The 15,891-nt window shown below is 43.9% G+C and overlaps 1 protein-coding gene across 1 annotated transcript; it reads left to right on the top strand.

Moving 5' to 3' along the window:
* The first annotated feature begins 692 nt into the window (after positions 1–692).
* On the top strand, positions 693–4,250 carry LOC147879629 (pentatricopeptide repeat-containing protein At5g27110-like). The gene is made up of 4 exons (XM_087371372.1): positions 693–865; positions 997–1,061; positions 1,145–1,339; positions 1,432–4,250. The coding sequence occupies exons 1-4, from the start codon at positions 724–726 to the stop codon at positions 3,883–3,885; spliced, it is 2,856 nt and encodes a 951-aa protein (XP_087227498.1). The 5' UTR covers positions 693–723; the 3' UTR covers positions 3,886–4,250.
* Positions 4,251–15,891: the final 11,641 nt, after the last annotated feature.

Here is a 15,891-nt window from a genome sequence, read left to right as displayed (position 1 = left end):
ACAATCACAAAGTCTACATAACTCATCTCAATTCCTTTCCCCTTCAAAGGCCCTATGAATGTAATTCATCCTGTTTTGAATGTAGTGGGCACTTATTCACCAAGAGCGGAAGAAATGTTGGCACACGCCTTGGATGGGTGACCAACTCTGAAGTATCTAGGCTGTTTACACACCACCAAAGGGTGCCCAAAGTGTGGGCATCCAAAAACATTCACGGGTGGGTGGGAATGGGCAACCCCCATTACACATCCCATCGTGAGATCATTAAAAAAATGAGTGCCCATGGATGGGCACCCCTTTTACACACCGCTAAGTACAAACCCCTCTTGCAAAAATGAGCGCCCGAATGGGCGTTGGAGGCGGGAGACCCAAATCGTGATGATGATTGGCTGAATCCAACCCTGCCCACCGTGGGCAAGCAGCCAAGTTTGGCAACCCAAGGAAGGTCTTTCTTAGGGCATGACGTGGACTCCACGTTGGATTCAATTGGGTGTTGTATGTGTAAAGAGGTGCCCGCCTAAACCTTAAATCGTGGCTTTCTATTGGTCCAAACAATGCCGAACTTCAAGCGCCCTTTGGTGTGTAAACATCCTTATGGAGAGCCGCCCATGCTCGCCCATCGTGCATTGAATGCATCTGGGGGTCGGTGGGACATGGGTAGTCTGTAAACACCCTGAGACCAATTTTGATTTTTGATTAGAAACCGAGTCCTTCTCGGAGGTGATGATATGCATACACACCAGATTTTTTCTTAACGGAGATCCACCCTTCGGCTGCTCGGCACCTCATCTGCGCAGGCAATTCACCTCTGACTCTCCTATGGCTTCCCTGCAGGACACTGGAGCGTTGGTGGAGGAATGTTCAGGTACTTTCGTGTTTTGCAGCCGTCGAAGTTGGGTCCTCTCTATATATCCGGGTCTCCTTATCGGGGAAAATGTTTTTTCTGGCGACACCTACTTCTCGCAATTTAGTTTTTATTGTGGGCATGCTTTGCAGGTACCTCAGGGACCGAGTTCTTATTCACGGAATTCTCCCAGAGGCGGCACAGCCGAGAGAGCAGAGTAAGTGTGCGGCGAGTCTCAACTGAATTGTTTGCACAGGTAAAGCGCTACCCTGACGACTCCCTTGTGAATCTTAACGACAGGCAAACCCAAGATCTTCAGATTTCGAGATTACCAAGGAGTTGTTATGGGTAGACGGCTGGTGCAATCCAGGGTGGGTTGAAGAAATGCTCAATAAAAAGATCAATACATCCACAAGTAAGGCCCAAGAACCCGAGTGTTTATGGAAGAAGTACATCACGGATCCTCACCAGTGGTGGGCCAATCAAGAGAGCAAAGTAAGTGTGCTATGAGTCTGAGCTGAATGATTTACACAGGTAAAGCTGTAGACTGGCTAGCCTGACGAGTCTCTTGTGAATCTTAGCAACAGGCCAACCCGAGGTTTCCAGATTTCCAGCATAATATGATAGACAGCTGGATCAATCCAGGTTGGGTTAATGACATGCTTGAGAAAAATGCTAAAGCCTCCACTGGTCACTCTCAAGATCGTTTCTTGGTGGAGTGTGACAAGGCCACCTTCAGGTCTGGAGTAGAGGTGAATGCATCTAAAGCACAAGAACTACCAGAGAGAAGTGGCTGTGAAACCCTGAGCTTAGAGGAGGCACTCACGTCTATGGAACAGATGCCCAAGTTGCCTTCAGTACAGGAACTTGTATGCATCTTGCATAAATGCAGAACATCGAAAACTCTAGCGTACACCAAGCGCTTGTATGCCTACATGTGTAAAACCGGGCTGGAACATCATAGATCTTTTGGCAACTACCTAGTCCTAATGTTGGTCCAAGTCGGAAGAATGGATGATGCTCAGCAGGTTTTTAACAAGTTGGTTGATCGGAATGTGTATTCGTGGAATTCTCTCATGTCAGGATATATTGGACATGGGGAATCACAGCATGCCCTCCAGCTCTACAAGAAAATACAAGAAGATTCTGTACATCCTGATAAGTACACCTTTGCGGCTGTAGTGAAGGCTTGTGCTAGGCTGAAAGACGCAGAAAGAGGACAAGAAATACATGCTGAGATTGCCAGAAAGGGGCTGGAAAGAGATCTATTTGTTGGCAGCAGCTTGGTGGATATGTATGCCAAATGTGGCTCCCTTGCAGAAGCAAGAGAAGCATTTGACAAGCTGTCAGTTCGAAACACGGTCTCATGGAATGCTCTACTGGCAGGATATGCAGAGCATGGGGTTGGGCAGAAAACATTGAAGTGTCTTGAAGAGATGCAACTGGAGGGTTTCTCTCCAGATAATGTTACATTTGTCTGCAGTTTGAAAGCTTGTGGCAGCATAGGAGCCATAGACAAGGGCCGAGAAATACATGTCGAGATTGCGAGAAGGGGGCTGGAAATACATCTTTTTGTTGGCAGTACCTTGGTGGATATGTATGCCAAATGTGGCTCACTTGCAGAAGCGCAGGAAGTGTTTGACAAGCTGGCAGTTCGAAACAAGGTCTCGTGGAATGCACTTATGTCAGGATATGCCGAGCATGGTCTTGGTGATGAAGTGATGAACTGCCTCGGACAGATGAAACTAGACGGTCTCTCTCCAGATACTGTCACATTTGTTTGCATCTTGAAAGCTTGTGGCAGCATGGGAGCCATAGACAAGGGCCGAGAAATACATGCTGAGATTACCCGAAAGGGGCTGGAAAAGCATCTTTTTGTTGGCAATACCTTGGTGGATATGTATAGCAAATGTGCTTCGCTAGCAGAAGCACAGGAGGCATTCAACAAGTTGCCAATCCGAGATGAGGTCTCATGGAATGCCCTTATGGCAGGATATGCCGAGCATGGGCTTGGTGAGGAAGCGCTGAGCTGTCTTGAACAGATGCAACTGGAGGGTCTCTCTCCAAATGCTTTCACATTTAGTTGCAGCTTGAAAGCTTGTGGCAGCATAGGAGCCATAGACAAGGGCCGAGCAATGCACGTTGAGGTTGCCAGGAAAGCGTTTATAAGAGATATTTTTGTTGGCAGCACCTTGGTGGATATGTATGCTAAATGTGGCTCACTTGTAGAAGCACAGGAAGTTTTTGACAACCTGCCAGCTCGAAATGAGGTCACGTGGAATGCACTGATGGCAGGATATGCAGAGCATGGGCTTGGTGAAGAAGTGCTGAACTGTCTCGAACGGATGCAACTGGAGGGTCTCTCTCCAGATGCTGTCACATTAAATTGTAGCTTACAAGGTTGTGGTGGAATGGGAGCCATAGACAAGGGTCGAGAATTACACACTCAGATTGCTAGAAAGGGGCTGGAAATACAACTTTCTGTTGGCAACACGTTGGTGGATATGTATGGCAAATGTGGCTCACTTGCTGAAGCACAGGAAGTGTTTGACAATCTACCAGTTCGAAATGAGGTCTCGTGGACTGCACTAATGGCAGGATATGCCCAGCTAGGAGAAAACGAAATTGTTTTCCATATGCTTGAGAGAATGAAAGGAGAAGGGGTAAAGCCAGATGAAGTCACATTCTCTATTGTGCTTACGGTTTGCAGTCACATGGGTCTAGTGGATAAGGGCCAAAAGTACTTTGAGGCAATGAATAAAGACTACAGCATTGCTCCCACGATTGAGCACCACACTGGCATGGTTGATCTCCTTGGCCGTGCAGGCCAACTAGACAAGGTGATGGAGATGGTGACAGACATGCCTTCGCGCCCTAATATTGTGGTGTGGCATACAGTGTTGGGTGCCTGTCGAAAGTGGAGTAATGTGGGTCTTGGAAGACTGGCCTTTCAACATGCAGTGCAATTGGATGAAAGGGATGCTGCAGCTTATGTTTTGATGTCTAACATATATGCAAATGCTCATTTGCAGGAGGAATAGAAGAAGGTTGAGGCAATAAGAGTGGAAGAACAAGCAGGAAGAAGTCAGGACTGAGTTGGTGGACTGACATTGTCGGTACTGTGCATTCTTTTATGGTGGGGTGGTCAGACATCCCCAAAGCAAAAATATATTTGTGAAGCTAAAAGATCTTCCCCTCAAAATGGAAGAAGGTATGGATATTATTTGCATTGGGGCTATGGGTTATGCAAAGGAATATGGGGTACACGGTTACAATATTGCGTGTGTCCTAATCATACACCCGTGTTGTCGAGAATCTCCAAGTTTGTGTTTGTAAGGACTCACAGCATTGATATCAAAGATAAAGTAGCGAACAATTTTTGCATTGGGTCTCACCCATTGATGCAAAGACAAATGGTTATAAGGGCACACTATTGGATGTGTCCTAATCAAAACACTGCATCATCCGTGTCTTGACCATTAACCACCCTTATGTACTCAATTTGATCAACCAGTAAGCATGCGGCTAAGTATCCCAGGAGAGAACCAAGACTGGCCAAGGTAGTTTTAAATCATCTAACACATTTTCAAAGGTCCCCAAAGGCACAATTCACTAACTCAAAAGGTGTTCAAGGCTATGCTGACAAGCCTCATGCAGATTTCATAGAGAAGGGCTTGCGTTGATACGCCAAAAACAAACACAGATAACTCATCAACAATAGATGCATCCAATTTCAAAGACAGATACATTGTTCATCCTTTACCACACAAGAACAATTGGGATCAGAAGCAAGTGGACTCCCTTCGACGGAGCATTTGTACCGGTTACCCCAAACAAGTAATTAAGTGCAGAGATTTGAAACAACTCTCAACACACAACGAAAACAAAATACTGGTTACCCCAAACAAGTATCCAAAGGCAGAGATTCGAAGTCAAGTCAAGCTTCCATACAAGTGACAGAAGTATACGAGTAACATGTAGACACAATCTGAAAATGCTCTGGCAGTACCCTCAAATCACTCCATATCAGATTGCACTTTCACCACAGCCTTGTAACTAATCTGCCCGTCAGCCATAAGCAACTTCGTCAATCTCAGTCTCACAACCAACACAGGTAACTGCTGTACGCATATGCGAAAGGTGCCTTCTCCTGGCTACCAACACCCGTGAACCACAGCACACCCCAAACAATGTATTCTGAGCAACTACGAGTTCCTCTTCCCACACAATTCAACTGCAGCAACCAATTGAGTCTTCTACATAGTAAGCATCGACCAACCCAACAGTGAAGAAACACCTCTCGTCATGTCGAGAATCAGCGATCAGCATTACAAGGACTAGAGTCAGCTCCATCGATCATACTTATTACAATGAACCCACAAAAGACCTGCCCGTCAGCACTATCCATCATCATGTCGAAGAAGGTTCAGTTCCCTTAGAAATCCTTCTCCACAATCAACACAGCAACCAGCACATCAAGAAATCAGCCACACATAGTGGATACCCACAAATCAGGCCTTCCCTTACTTGGTTCAACTTTTCCACACCATGATTCAAGAGGAACAGCAGTGTATCGATCTGTCAGCGAGCAAGTTTCTCCATGCAATCTCTATGGTGAGCACCTACCACATCAGGCAAAGCTCCAACCTTTGAAATCGTCCAGCAGAGTACGTGCTAGCATGTTTCAAACACTATGCAGTCCCTCTCCTCTCTTACATGCAGCCCGTCCTCTTTCTCTTCCAGCCTTAAACCCTTTGTTGGCAGTCTCTCTTGGCATCCCCCATGTAGTGCCCACGTTGTTGGTTCCAGATGAATCTAGCCACCTCATCATTGATCCAGCCATGTCACCAGTGCATTAAACCACTCTCAAAAATTTCCCCCACATCACACCCCAAACATTAATTGCACCACAATTCCAGGCTTAGGGCACACATCATTGCCAACATTTAATGCGTGATTGCTCACATACCAACCACATAATCCACCCATCCCTGACACACATGAAATTTACACGACATCTTGAATACAAGAAGGAAACTACTCCCGTCATCATAACATATGACTTCGGGAACCAGCATGAAAGACACATATCATCTTGTAACCACACATACACACTGGATACTTGCTCTGGGTACCCTTGGTACATCCACATTGCATTTCTTCATCACTTCCCACTGTTCCTGCATAAATATTTACATTACTCACAAAATATGTTGTGGCATAAGTATTAATATGTTTTTTTTCATACATGACATAGAATCACACTCGTGCTGTAGCAGCCATGCTCACTCGCGCTGTAGCAGCCATGCTCCCTAATCACCATCATCAAAGGATTCTCGATGAGATACACAGTGCACATTTAAGGAGAAGGTCATTTATTGGTGTGTGGATTGCAAGGGCCATCGCTAGCACAAATTAAGGCCTTCTCTAGCATAAATTACAGATATGTGGAGAGCATGAGACGGTAGATGACCATGTGCTCTAGAAAGCAACACGATAAATAGATGTCTCTATCTAATGCATGCTCTGCATCTTTTCCTAACTACAAACTTATTTAGTCCTCAAAGCGGACTCAACCTGAGACCACACTTGAGGAGGATGAATATAAAAAACATTATGATGACAAGATGCTCAATGGAATTGGTGGACCCATGACTCGACTCATCGTAGGCATGCAACGGCACATCTACAACAAGGCATTGATGCCATTTTCATGACCTTGATTATGGGGTGATTGGCATTAGATATCTATATACATGCTACAACATATGGCATATTTCTAAATTCCACGGCACTTAGAGAGAGAGAGAGAGAGAGAGAGATGGAGCTACGAGCCTTGAGGCAATATCAGAGGATTGATAAATAGCTTTACAGGGGGCAAAGATATCAATGCTCAGGTGCACATGTATTCTTTGAAGATCAACCCAAAAGTCATACATAAGCTCAAAGCCAAAAGTTGCTCTTCAGAGCCAGATTTGAAGGCTACTCTCAAGCCTATCCACCTCAAATCAGGTATCTGGCTACCAAATCAAAAGTCAGGACTTAGTGTTCATCTTCAAGGACCAAGTCCAATGGCAAGACCTCAAGGCATGGATCCGATGGTAGAATTTAAAGGTCTGGATTTATGGCCCGAATTTGGCAATCCATTTGTTGGGCCATCGTTAAGCTTGGATTCCAAAGTCCATCTCACTTGTTCTTAGAATCTAGCTCTTAATTTTGGTGTCAACTAGGTGAGAGAGCATCAAAGTAATTGCTCAATAATGGGTCTACGACGTACGTTTTAATTCCGAGTGCGGAATCAATCATAACGTTGAGAGAGCTCACGTGGGAGTCTATCCTCATGTTGCCAAGAAAAATTGGGGTAACCGCAACGTCGCGAGGTCTCACTCAACCGGGAGACTCCATCAGGACGTGATCTTTCAAGTGTTCAAAGAAGAACATGGGGAGGGCTCAGCAGGGATGTAGAGCCACAGTAGCTTCATCCAACCATCACCCATCAGTTTTTGAAAGGTGATTGAAAAGTCATGACTGAAAAGTCACACTGGATCTGGACTCCAGAATGTTTGAGATATGAACGGATCGGATCCCAAATGCATAGCCAAGAACAGAGCCAGAATGAATACTCACGAGTCACGATCATAGCCAGAATGCGTAGTGCAATGAACAATTACCAGTATGGATCCGAAGGGGATCCGAAAATCAAGGTTACCATGGATCCGAGTTTAAGCATACTCCGAGTTTAATTTCCAGGTTAAGGCTTATGCGAATCCATTGCTGCACTAGCAGAATGCTATTGAAGGCCTGCAGCAAAGTCCACCTTGCCATCGGCCACAGTCAAGTCCAACAGTGGCAGAGTGAGCATTGATAGTCCAAGCATTGGCAGTTCAGTACATTCTCAAGTGTGTGTATGAGTGTATGCACCATTGTAGTGTCCGTGTATGAGCATTTCTCTCTAATCTCTAGAGCACAAAAGTGGCAAGTGCTGGTGTGAAGTCTGATCTTGTTTTTTTTTTTTTTTGAAAGTGGTCTACTCATATATTACTAAGTAAACAGCAAAAGACATTTCATACAAGATGCTCTGCGGACGAGCTCAAACAGCTTCATCAGGCCAACTGGCCACTAGCCATCTAACCTAGATAGCTACTTCCATGACTGCATGCTTACAAGACAAAGAGAATACATCAAATCTACTAACCGAGGCCTCATAACGGGAAACCCAAATCCTATGTAGTGTCGCGTATCTAATGATATCCCATAAAGCCGATTTATCCAACCCGAGATTAGCACCAAAAATAACAGCACCCTTGGAGATGAAGTCAAAGCCCAGAGTCTTATCACAGTGCAACCGGATAAGGCTCCAAACATTCTGCACCCATGGGCACTCCCAAAAAAGATGCGTAAAGGTTTCAACAAAAGAACAGCATATCTTACATCTATCATCCACATGCAACCAAGGGTCATGGCTACCAAGAAGGAAATGCCCACCGATTATTCTCCACAAGAAGAAGTTCACCCTACTGTAGGGGGTAGCTTTCCAAACACGAGCTACTCTGCCCCGCCATGTGTGCTCCAAATCCATTCTTAGCCATCTGTCATTGAGCTTCTTAAACCAATCGTCCTTATGAGCAAGGAGCCTGTCCATTAGCTTCGCGGTAAGCTTGTCCAGGGGTATTCCCGGCCCCCATTCCCACTCGTCCGCTATAGAACCAAGTGAGGGACGTGGATTGGAAGGCCATTCATTCGGAATCCTGCTCATGATCCCTCTCACCAGGGCCATCTCAGCCTGGGATAGCATATACTTTACCCCAACCTGTAAGGGGTCATCCACTCACCTGAGGAGGGGTCCCAGAGGTCCTCCCAGGCTTGTACTCCCTTTGCTGCTATCCTCCCTGTGAGTGCTTCATTCCCAACTGCAAAATAACCCCCACCCAGCCATGCAGCTTGCCACCATGGTGATAATATGAGGGAAAATTTTGAGTCCCCCGTGGGTAGCCCTTTCTAGCTAAGCAAGGTGATATCCTCCTTCCACGCAACTACTAACCTATTAAGAAAACTGGATTTCAGACAAAGTGGAGCAGCAGAAAAGACCTTGGTCCACATGTCCATCCTCGGGAAGTGCCTGACAGTGGCAGTGGCCCACGGCTCACTGGAGTCTAAGAACTGCACCCAAAGATTCATAAGGAAGGAGATCGAGCGTCTCCTCAAGTCAAGGATAGCAAAGCCACCTAGCCTCTTTGGAGAGCGGAGGATGGACCACGAGAGCCACTTCCATTTGGTCTTCTTCCAAATGAAGGCCCTCAGTTCCTTTTCGACTAGCAGCAAATGAGTCTTAAAAAAAGCACACACTGACAAAACATAAAAAGAAGCCGGAGCCAAGGTGTGCTTCACCACTGTGCATCTGCCCAACAAACTCAATGGAACCTTGGACCATGCTTCAATCTTTGCCTTGAATTTAGGCCACCACCACATAAACCTTTGTCTAATGGAAATGCCAATTCCAATGGGGACCCCAAGGTGCCTAATCTCTTTTCCTCTGGGAACCCATTGAATACCCGTAGCCCTCATCCAATTCAACGGCTCTCTCTTGGAAACAAACAAGGCCTTCGACTTCTCCCACTGGATCTTGGAGCCCGAAGCTTCACACTCCAGCTCAAACAGCCTGAGAACCAACTTCAATTGTTCTGGATCTGCCTTGCAAATGGAGTTTGAATCATCCATGAACAGCTGTGCGAACAGAGGTGCATTGGTCCCAGGGATTCTCATGGGATCAAGTGAACCCCTTGCTATCAGTACGATCAATCAATCAGATCATTTGTCGAACAAGATCAGACTTATTAATAATAGCAAGAAATTTGTCCCCAAAACCCAAGTCTGATCTTGTTCGACAAGTGAGCTGATTGATTGATCATATTGATTAGGAGTGATCTCATTGCGTGGTCTTGCTATAGGCAAGTATGGAAAGAAAATATAGCCGCAATGAATGCCAGTCAAAGCTCATTGCCGGATGCATTCTTATTTGCAAGTGCTTATACCAAAATCTAAATGAAACATAATTTTGAATGCTGTGAAATAGTAATCTTTCACTTATGATTTATGTTGCAATTGTGCATTAATTGGCATTATCTACCTTTTCTTCCAAATCATGACCTACAATGTAGTTTGGCCATCCCAATGGATTGACAAGCAAGCACACCCTAACAATCAACTAATCATGAATTGGTTTGTTTTAGGGTTGTGATGAGTTCAAGGGAGTCTTGGCCACGATAGACACTAGTCAATTAGATGAAATGACAAAGACCATCTCGTTTGGAGCAAATGAAGGCTCAAGAAAAAGGCATAAAAATCTTTCAAAAGCGATATAATAGGTGTCCATTATGGTTGAAGCATCACGAGAGGTCAAGCTTGTCCACGAAAAGTACTAAGAGGCTCGCCAAAGGAGATTAAGATCAATGTTTTCCTTGTTGAACCATTGGAAGAACAATTCAATCAAGCGAGAGATGTTAGAGGCAGGATTGAAGCCTGATGACCTTAAGGTGTTCATAGAAGCCCAAGTTGTAGTTTACTCAACCTGTTGTAGCGATTAAAAAGGGGAAAAAGAAGCAAAAACCCCTAGAGACGATGTGGTCAGTTTAATTCAGACTGGTAGGGGACCCATGCGCGTTGCTGCGATAACAATATGGTACATAGATATCACGTTCTTGTGTCACAACCACAGCCTCTCTAGAATTTCTAAGAAGCTTCTCCAGAATTCAAATATGTGTGGAAGTGGTTAGTCGAGGGTGGGAGCGTGTTGGACAAGGCTTATGGGGGGAGGTTGAAGAGGGTGCCATGTGACAAGCCCTTCACGCCACTTCTTGCATTGTTTCTTCCTTTTTTTAAGGCGCACACAGACACACACACAAAGTTTAGCTCTAGAGAGAGAAGAAAGTCAATTATATATAGTATAGATTGCATAGGCCATTACATTGAGAAATTGGCACAAAACCTTCAGAATTTGGTTATCGGTGCGGACAAACATGCGCAAAGAAGAAGAAAAAGGCATAAGAATCATCTGAAAGTGGATCACAAACCTCTCCATTAAGAGGCGATGATGCAACTGGCTAGCTAGTGGAGTGTGGGAACACAGTCGGCTAGTTTGCGATGTGACATGGTGACAATGCGGCAACGTGGTGATGATGTGGTAGCATAGGAGCGATATATCTTGGCCCCTTCCTTAGGTCCTCCACGTGAAGAAGGGTCAAACTTGTCGATTGAAAAGTGCTTCAGAATCCGGCTTCCAACTGCCAATCTCACAGCTTATCAAGGATCAGATATTGGAAGGGATGTAGTAATGATCTCTTTTTGTCACTTGGTTCAAAATTTTATCCTATATGTCACCATCAAAATAAGAAAAGGACAACAAGAAGCTAGCACACAGCGATGGTAGTGCTAGAAAACATGGTGGGCCTACGTGTAGTGTTGGAAAAGATGATTGCCCTATGAGAAAGTAGGTCAAGATATAAAAAAGGACTTTGGTGTGGACATAATCGAGAAGAGTGCTAATTGCAGACCAAATCTTTGTGCAATTTGTTTGACCACCACCAACCATTATTAAGGAATGGTACAACTACAAGAACCAGAGAGCAAAAGGCCTTTTTGATGCCTAGCAACACCTCAAGCCCCTCAAGTTGATGTCCATCCAAATCCAAGAGATTTCCTTAGATCACCTAGTGTGATTGTATGCTTCCTATTGTTTTGTCAAGTTAACAACATCAATGTAATGAGTCTTCATTATGGCTAAAGTGTTAGAAGGAGATCAAGATTGCTCCTAAAAGGCATCAAGAAGATTTCTCAAAAAAGCTTGGGATCATTATGGTCTTGGTTGAACTATTGGAAGAAGAATTTTGTTAGCCCAAGATGTCAAAGATAGGATCAAAGCAATAGCAATGACTATGATGCGTTACAGAGGCCAAGGTGTAGTTTGGTCCACCTTCTATAGTAGTGACCAAAATAGTGAAAGAAAAGGCCTAGTTGTGCAAGTTGTGCCATGTGGGAAAAGAATCATTTGTGCAGGGCTCTTCGACGATGAATGGCAAGTATAAAAGGACAAGCTCTCTGTAATGATTCTCAAGGTCTTCGATTTTGTTGTAGTTATTGAACTGTACAATTTTTTGCCATTTGCATTTTTCTGTGGCACATGCACCCACGGTGTACATGCTAGCATACTCAGCCAAGCATAGGTTTGTTAAAGTGGGGTTTTGTTTGTGTACCTTCTAATTATGTGGGAAAGAAAACATATGTGCTCTAGGGGTCCATCTTCTCCAATTCAAAACGCCGTTTGAGCAGAACTATGCAGTCTTCAAGGGGGGCTTATGTTTATGTAGCTAAATTCCCTTGTAGTGCTTGTCAATGGCAATGACAGTGCTAGGTACACTACTTGTTGGGAGCTGATCTGCTACGTGTTCAGGATAACATTGCCAATCTTTCATATGTGGTCATTTGCTGGAGCATTTGCTTGCAAACATTGAGATAGTGCTTGCTTGACAGCCTCTACTATAGTGCGGTCCACTTTTGTCATGTACGAAGTACATTACAATGCTCCATGAGGGTTGGTCACAGATTGAATATATGTGCTAGCCCCCAGAATGCTAAAAGAGTGACATTGAAACTATTGGTGTAGATGTCTATTGGATGCCTGCATAAAAAATTTGTTAGTTGTGTGATGCTGCAATGTGATGTAGTCTTCTTTCGTTACGGATAGCGCATCTAAGAAGCTATCAAAGTCAAGTGTCTCGATAGATTTTTCCTCCATGAAAAGGTGTATTCTTTTGTAGTTGGATTTTTGTGTGCCAGAACATATGGGTTCTTCAAAGGGAGTTAATATTTTTGTTGATCTCATGGGAGGCCATGGAAAATGAAAGTGGCATGCATTTCCTCTTATTTTGCATGTCTTCTTATGCTTTTGCCATTGTATGTCTTTGTTCTCCAGGGCAAGCTTTGAAATGTTGATGGACATGTGCTTGTCCACAAATGTCACAATGTCGCAATCAGAAGACTTACCGTATATTAGGGCACCCTCAATCCATATGAGGCCATGATCATGCTAACTCCCTCTGTTCTGGAACTCGGTCACAAAGAAGAAGTCAACTATTTTTCCTAAGATTGTGGTTTCTTGTTTTAGGAGATGTTTCATTGCTTGAAACTTGTGCATGTAGTATCTTGTAGTTGTCATGAGGTCACGAAGCATTTGAGTTTGCACAAGTCGTGTCGTTGAAAGAGAGATCGGTGGTGCAGGCAATGGGTTCACTGAACGCAAGCAAGAAACCAAGGGGCCCCAATTCTTTTCTGCGGCTGAGAAAGTCAAGAAGAACGTAGAAACGGTTCTTCTTGAGCTTGTGCTTGTAGTCAGACGAAGTGCAAAGGCATGCAAAGTCACACAATCAAACGTGCAACTGAAGGAGACGCTCTATGTTTGTGTCTTTTGCTGCATCTTTTGCATGTATTCTGAGGCCTTGCAATTACCTCTTGCACATGCGCACCCATGACGATGACAGTACTTGTGCTACAAGGACTTTTATTGTCTTGAAAATGAAGTTCTCTATTGATAGTGCAAATCGCATGTCTTTGTTAGTGAGCTCCCAATGCACAATTTGTTGATAGGAAGTGCACAAGGGAAAGTTGTATTGGCATGGCCAACCATAGAACAATGTTGGAAATGCGAGTTGTTCAAAGTGTTTATCGTTGAAAATTCTCAACGGGCTGAAATCCTTAGATCGTGAGACATTGATTGTCTTGTCCTAGTAGTTGACCACTTGTTGTGTCATGTAGATGCCATGCACTAGTGTATCTATTGGATTTTCATCTTCTGGTGTTTGGATTAAACTTTGGCTTAGTTGGTGTGCATTAGCCTCATCCGTTGTGGCCTTGATGTTATTAGTCTAGAGAGGGTTTAGTGTGACATTGTGCTCTTTGTAGAATGGTGTTTCCAAAAGCTCATCAAGCACTCTAAAGGTTAGCATGGGCCCTAGTCATGTAGCTATGAGCCAACTCTAGCTTGCACTTCAGTGCAACAAAAATTGTCAAGCTATCACTAAGGAAACGTGGGAGAGTGTGATGCGTTCTATCGATGTAGCAAAGACATTAACGACTACACCATGGAGACCATATGGCCCCTCATAGGTCAGCTCGCGAATTCGAGCAAAAGGTATTCGGATTACAATCAACGGACTTTCTAAAGTATTGAGCATGCTTGTGTATTTATGTTGCACATGCAACGGCATGTTTTAGGAGGCATATCTTGGTACTTTGCCCGTACAAATTTGGCCATGGCACAATTTGCATACATGGCCATGCGACAAACTACTCGTTGGAATAAACTCATGCTGAACCATGAATAAAATTGTTATTTGGGAAGTGCAATGCATCTTCGTCTTGAACTCCAAGGTACTGCAATATAAGGAAGTGAAGGTGTATTGTTGATTCTTTTCAAGTACAAGTTGATGGCGTTACTTTGCATTGGTTGTGTTGGTTGTGTTGGGTTGCATGCCCATGGCTAAGTACCTTTTATAGTTGCTTGAGGCATGGCTTCTATAAAGGTCAAAAGTCTATTCTCATTGTCTGAATTCTTAAGAATGAGTCTCACAAAATCAAGGCTTGGGATGTCTGGATGCATCAAAATAATTTAGCAAGCAATTTTTCCCACGGTGATTTCATGTTGGGCAAGTCAAGGAAAATGGGGTTGTAAAGCACTTCCAATAGTTGCTCATACATGTGATGGGAAACATTCAAGCAAGAATACTAAAATGGTGCAATTTCTTGGATGTGCTTTCGTAAACACAATGTACTTCACAGTGTCTTAAGCTTGCATGTTGGCCCATACGAATTGCCACAGCTATGGTTGAGCAGAGCAATGAAAGAAAAAAACACTTGTACTAGATTTGAATCAACAAAAAGGTAGTGATATGTATTAGAAGAGTACACTGTGATACAATTAAATCAAGCATTGGGCTCAAATGCCACCAAGTGACTAGAGCTATTTATTATGAAGCTTCCACTTGGTTTGATTCCAAGGAGTATGGAGCGTACATGCAAAACACTTTCAGCATACAAATCCAAGAAAGGTGTTTGCAACTCTAGCAAAGTGTCCACTTGAATGCTAGGAATTGTGACTGTCACATCTGGACTGCCACGAGTGTAGATACGGCCTTTCAACTGTGTAACTTTTGCAATGAACTAGACTGAATCACAAGTGTAGTAGTAAAGATGCCCATGATTGTGATTCACACGTGCTCCCCCGTAGGTGCCACACTAGAACTCCACAAGTTGCATGTGAGGTTGGTGAAATGGAGCACATCTGTAACCTGTAAAAAACACAAGTCGTTGTTAGTGGAAACCACAAGGCAAAGAAAACATACTCTTTGACCATAGCTAAGTTTCGAGACTTGTGTCATGAACACTTGCTGAAGCTCATCTATCTTGCCTCCACGTCGGGGATCTCTATAAGAATTGTGAAGTCGTAGAAGCCCAAGGTGTTCTTCATTATCAAGTCACTAGCACGGTCTTCCTCTCATGGACCATCAGCAACAATTATCTGGTCTATCGCACTTCCCTTTCCCTCGACTTTTATGATGACCACGCTATGAGATCCCTTGTAATCACGGTTGTTGGGTGCATAGCCAACAAATATTCCATGTTTGCTACCTGGATTGAGTTTCCCCTACGTTCGGTAGGCGGGTGGACAAGGTTTGGACAGCCGAATACCCATAAATGATGAACGTGTGTCTTGCAGTTGTGCTAGAGTGCATAGGGTTCATGAACCCAATGGATTAAGGTCGTTTAGGTTTGTGTATGTGTCCTACCTTGAGTTTGCAAACATCTACACCTTAATAATTAACATGAATTGCATTAATACAGAAACACAAACACCTCTTTGTCATTCCAACGATAGACATCGCGTATAGTTCAAAAAACTACAATGATTACTTCAATCTGTCAGCAAGGAAGATGGCATGATCCATGATTATTGTTCACATGCCATCCCAAAAATAAATTATATGGAGTCTTAAAAT

The sequence above is a fragment of the Dipteris shenzhenensis genome, chromosome 33 (assembly GCF_047967505.1).
Source record: "Dipteris shenzhenensis isolate YYH24624 ecotype China chromosome 33, Dip_SZ_1.0, whole genome shotgun sequence".
In the NCBI taxonomy this organism is placed as follows: Eukaryota; Viridiplantae; Streptophyta; class Polypodiopsida; order Gleicheniales; family Dipteridaceae; genus Dipteris; species Dipteris shenzhenensis.
Note: the sequence above shows the minus strand (reverse complement) of the source record. Positions and strands in the feature narration are given on the sequence as shown.

Excerpts from the sequence above, each read along its gene's own strand:
- LOC147879629 (XM_087371372.1), top strand. The coding sequence starts at position 724 with ATGATATGCATACACACCAGATTTTTTCTTAACGGAGATCCACCCTTC. Across the intron at positions 1,062-1,144 it reads GGCACAGCCGAGAGAGCAGA|GCAAACCCAAGATCTTCAGA; the intron begins GTAAGTGTGCGG and ends TCTTAACGACAG. Across the intron at positions 1,340-1,431 it reads GGGCCAATCAAGAGAGCAAA|GCCAACCCGAGGTTTCCAGA; the intron begins GTAAGTGTGCTA and ends TCTTAGCAACAG.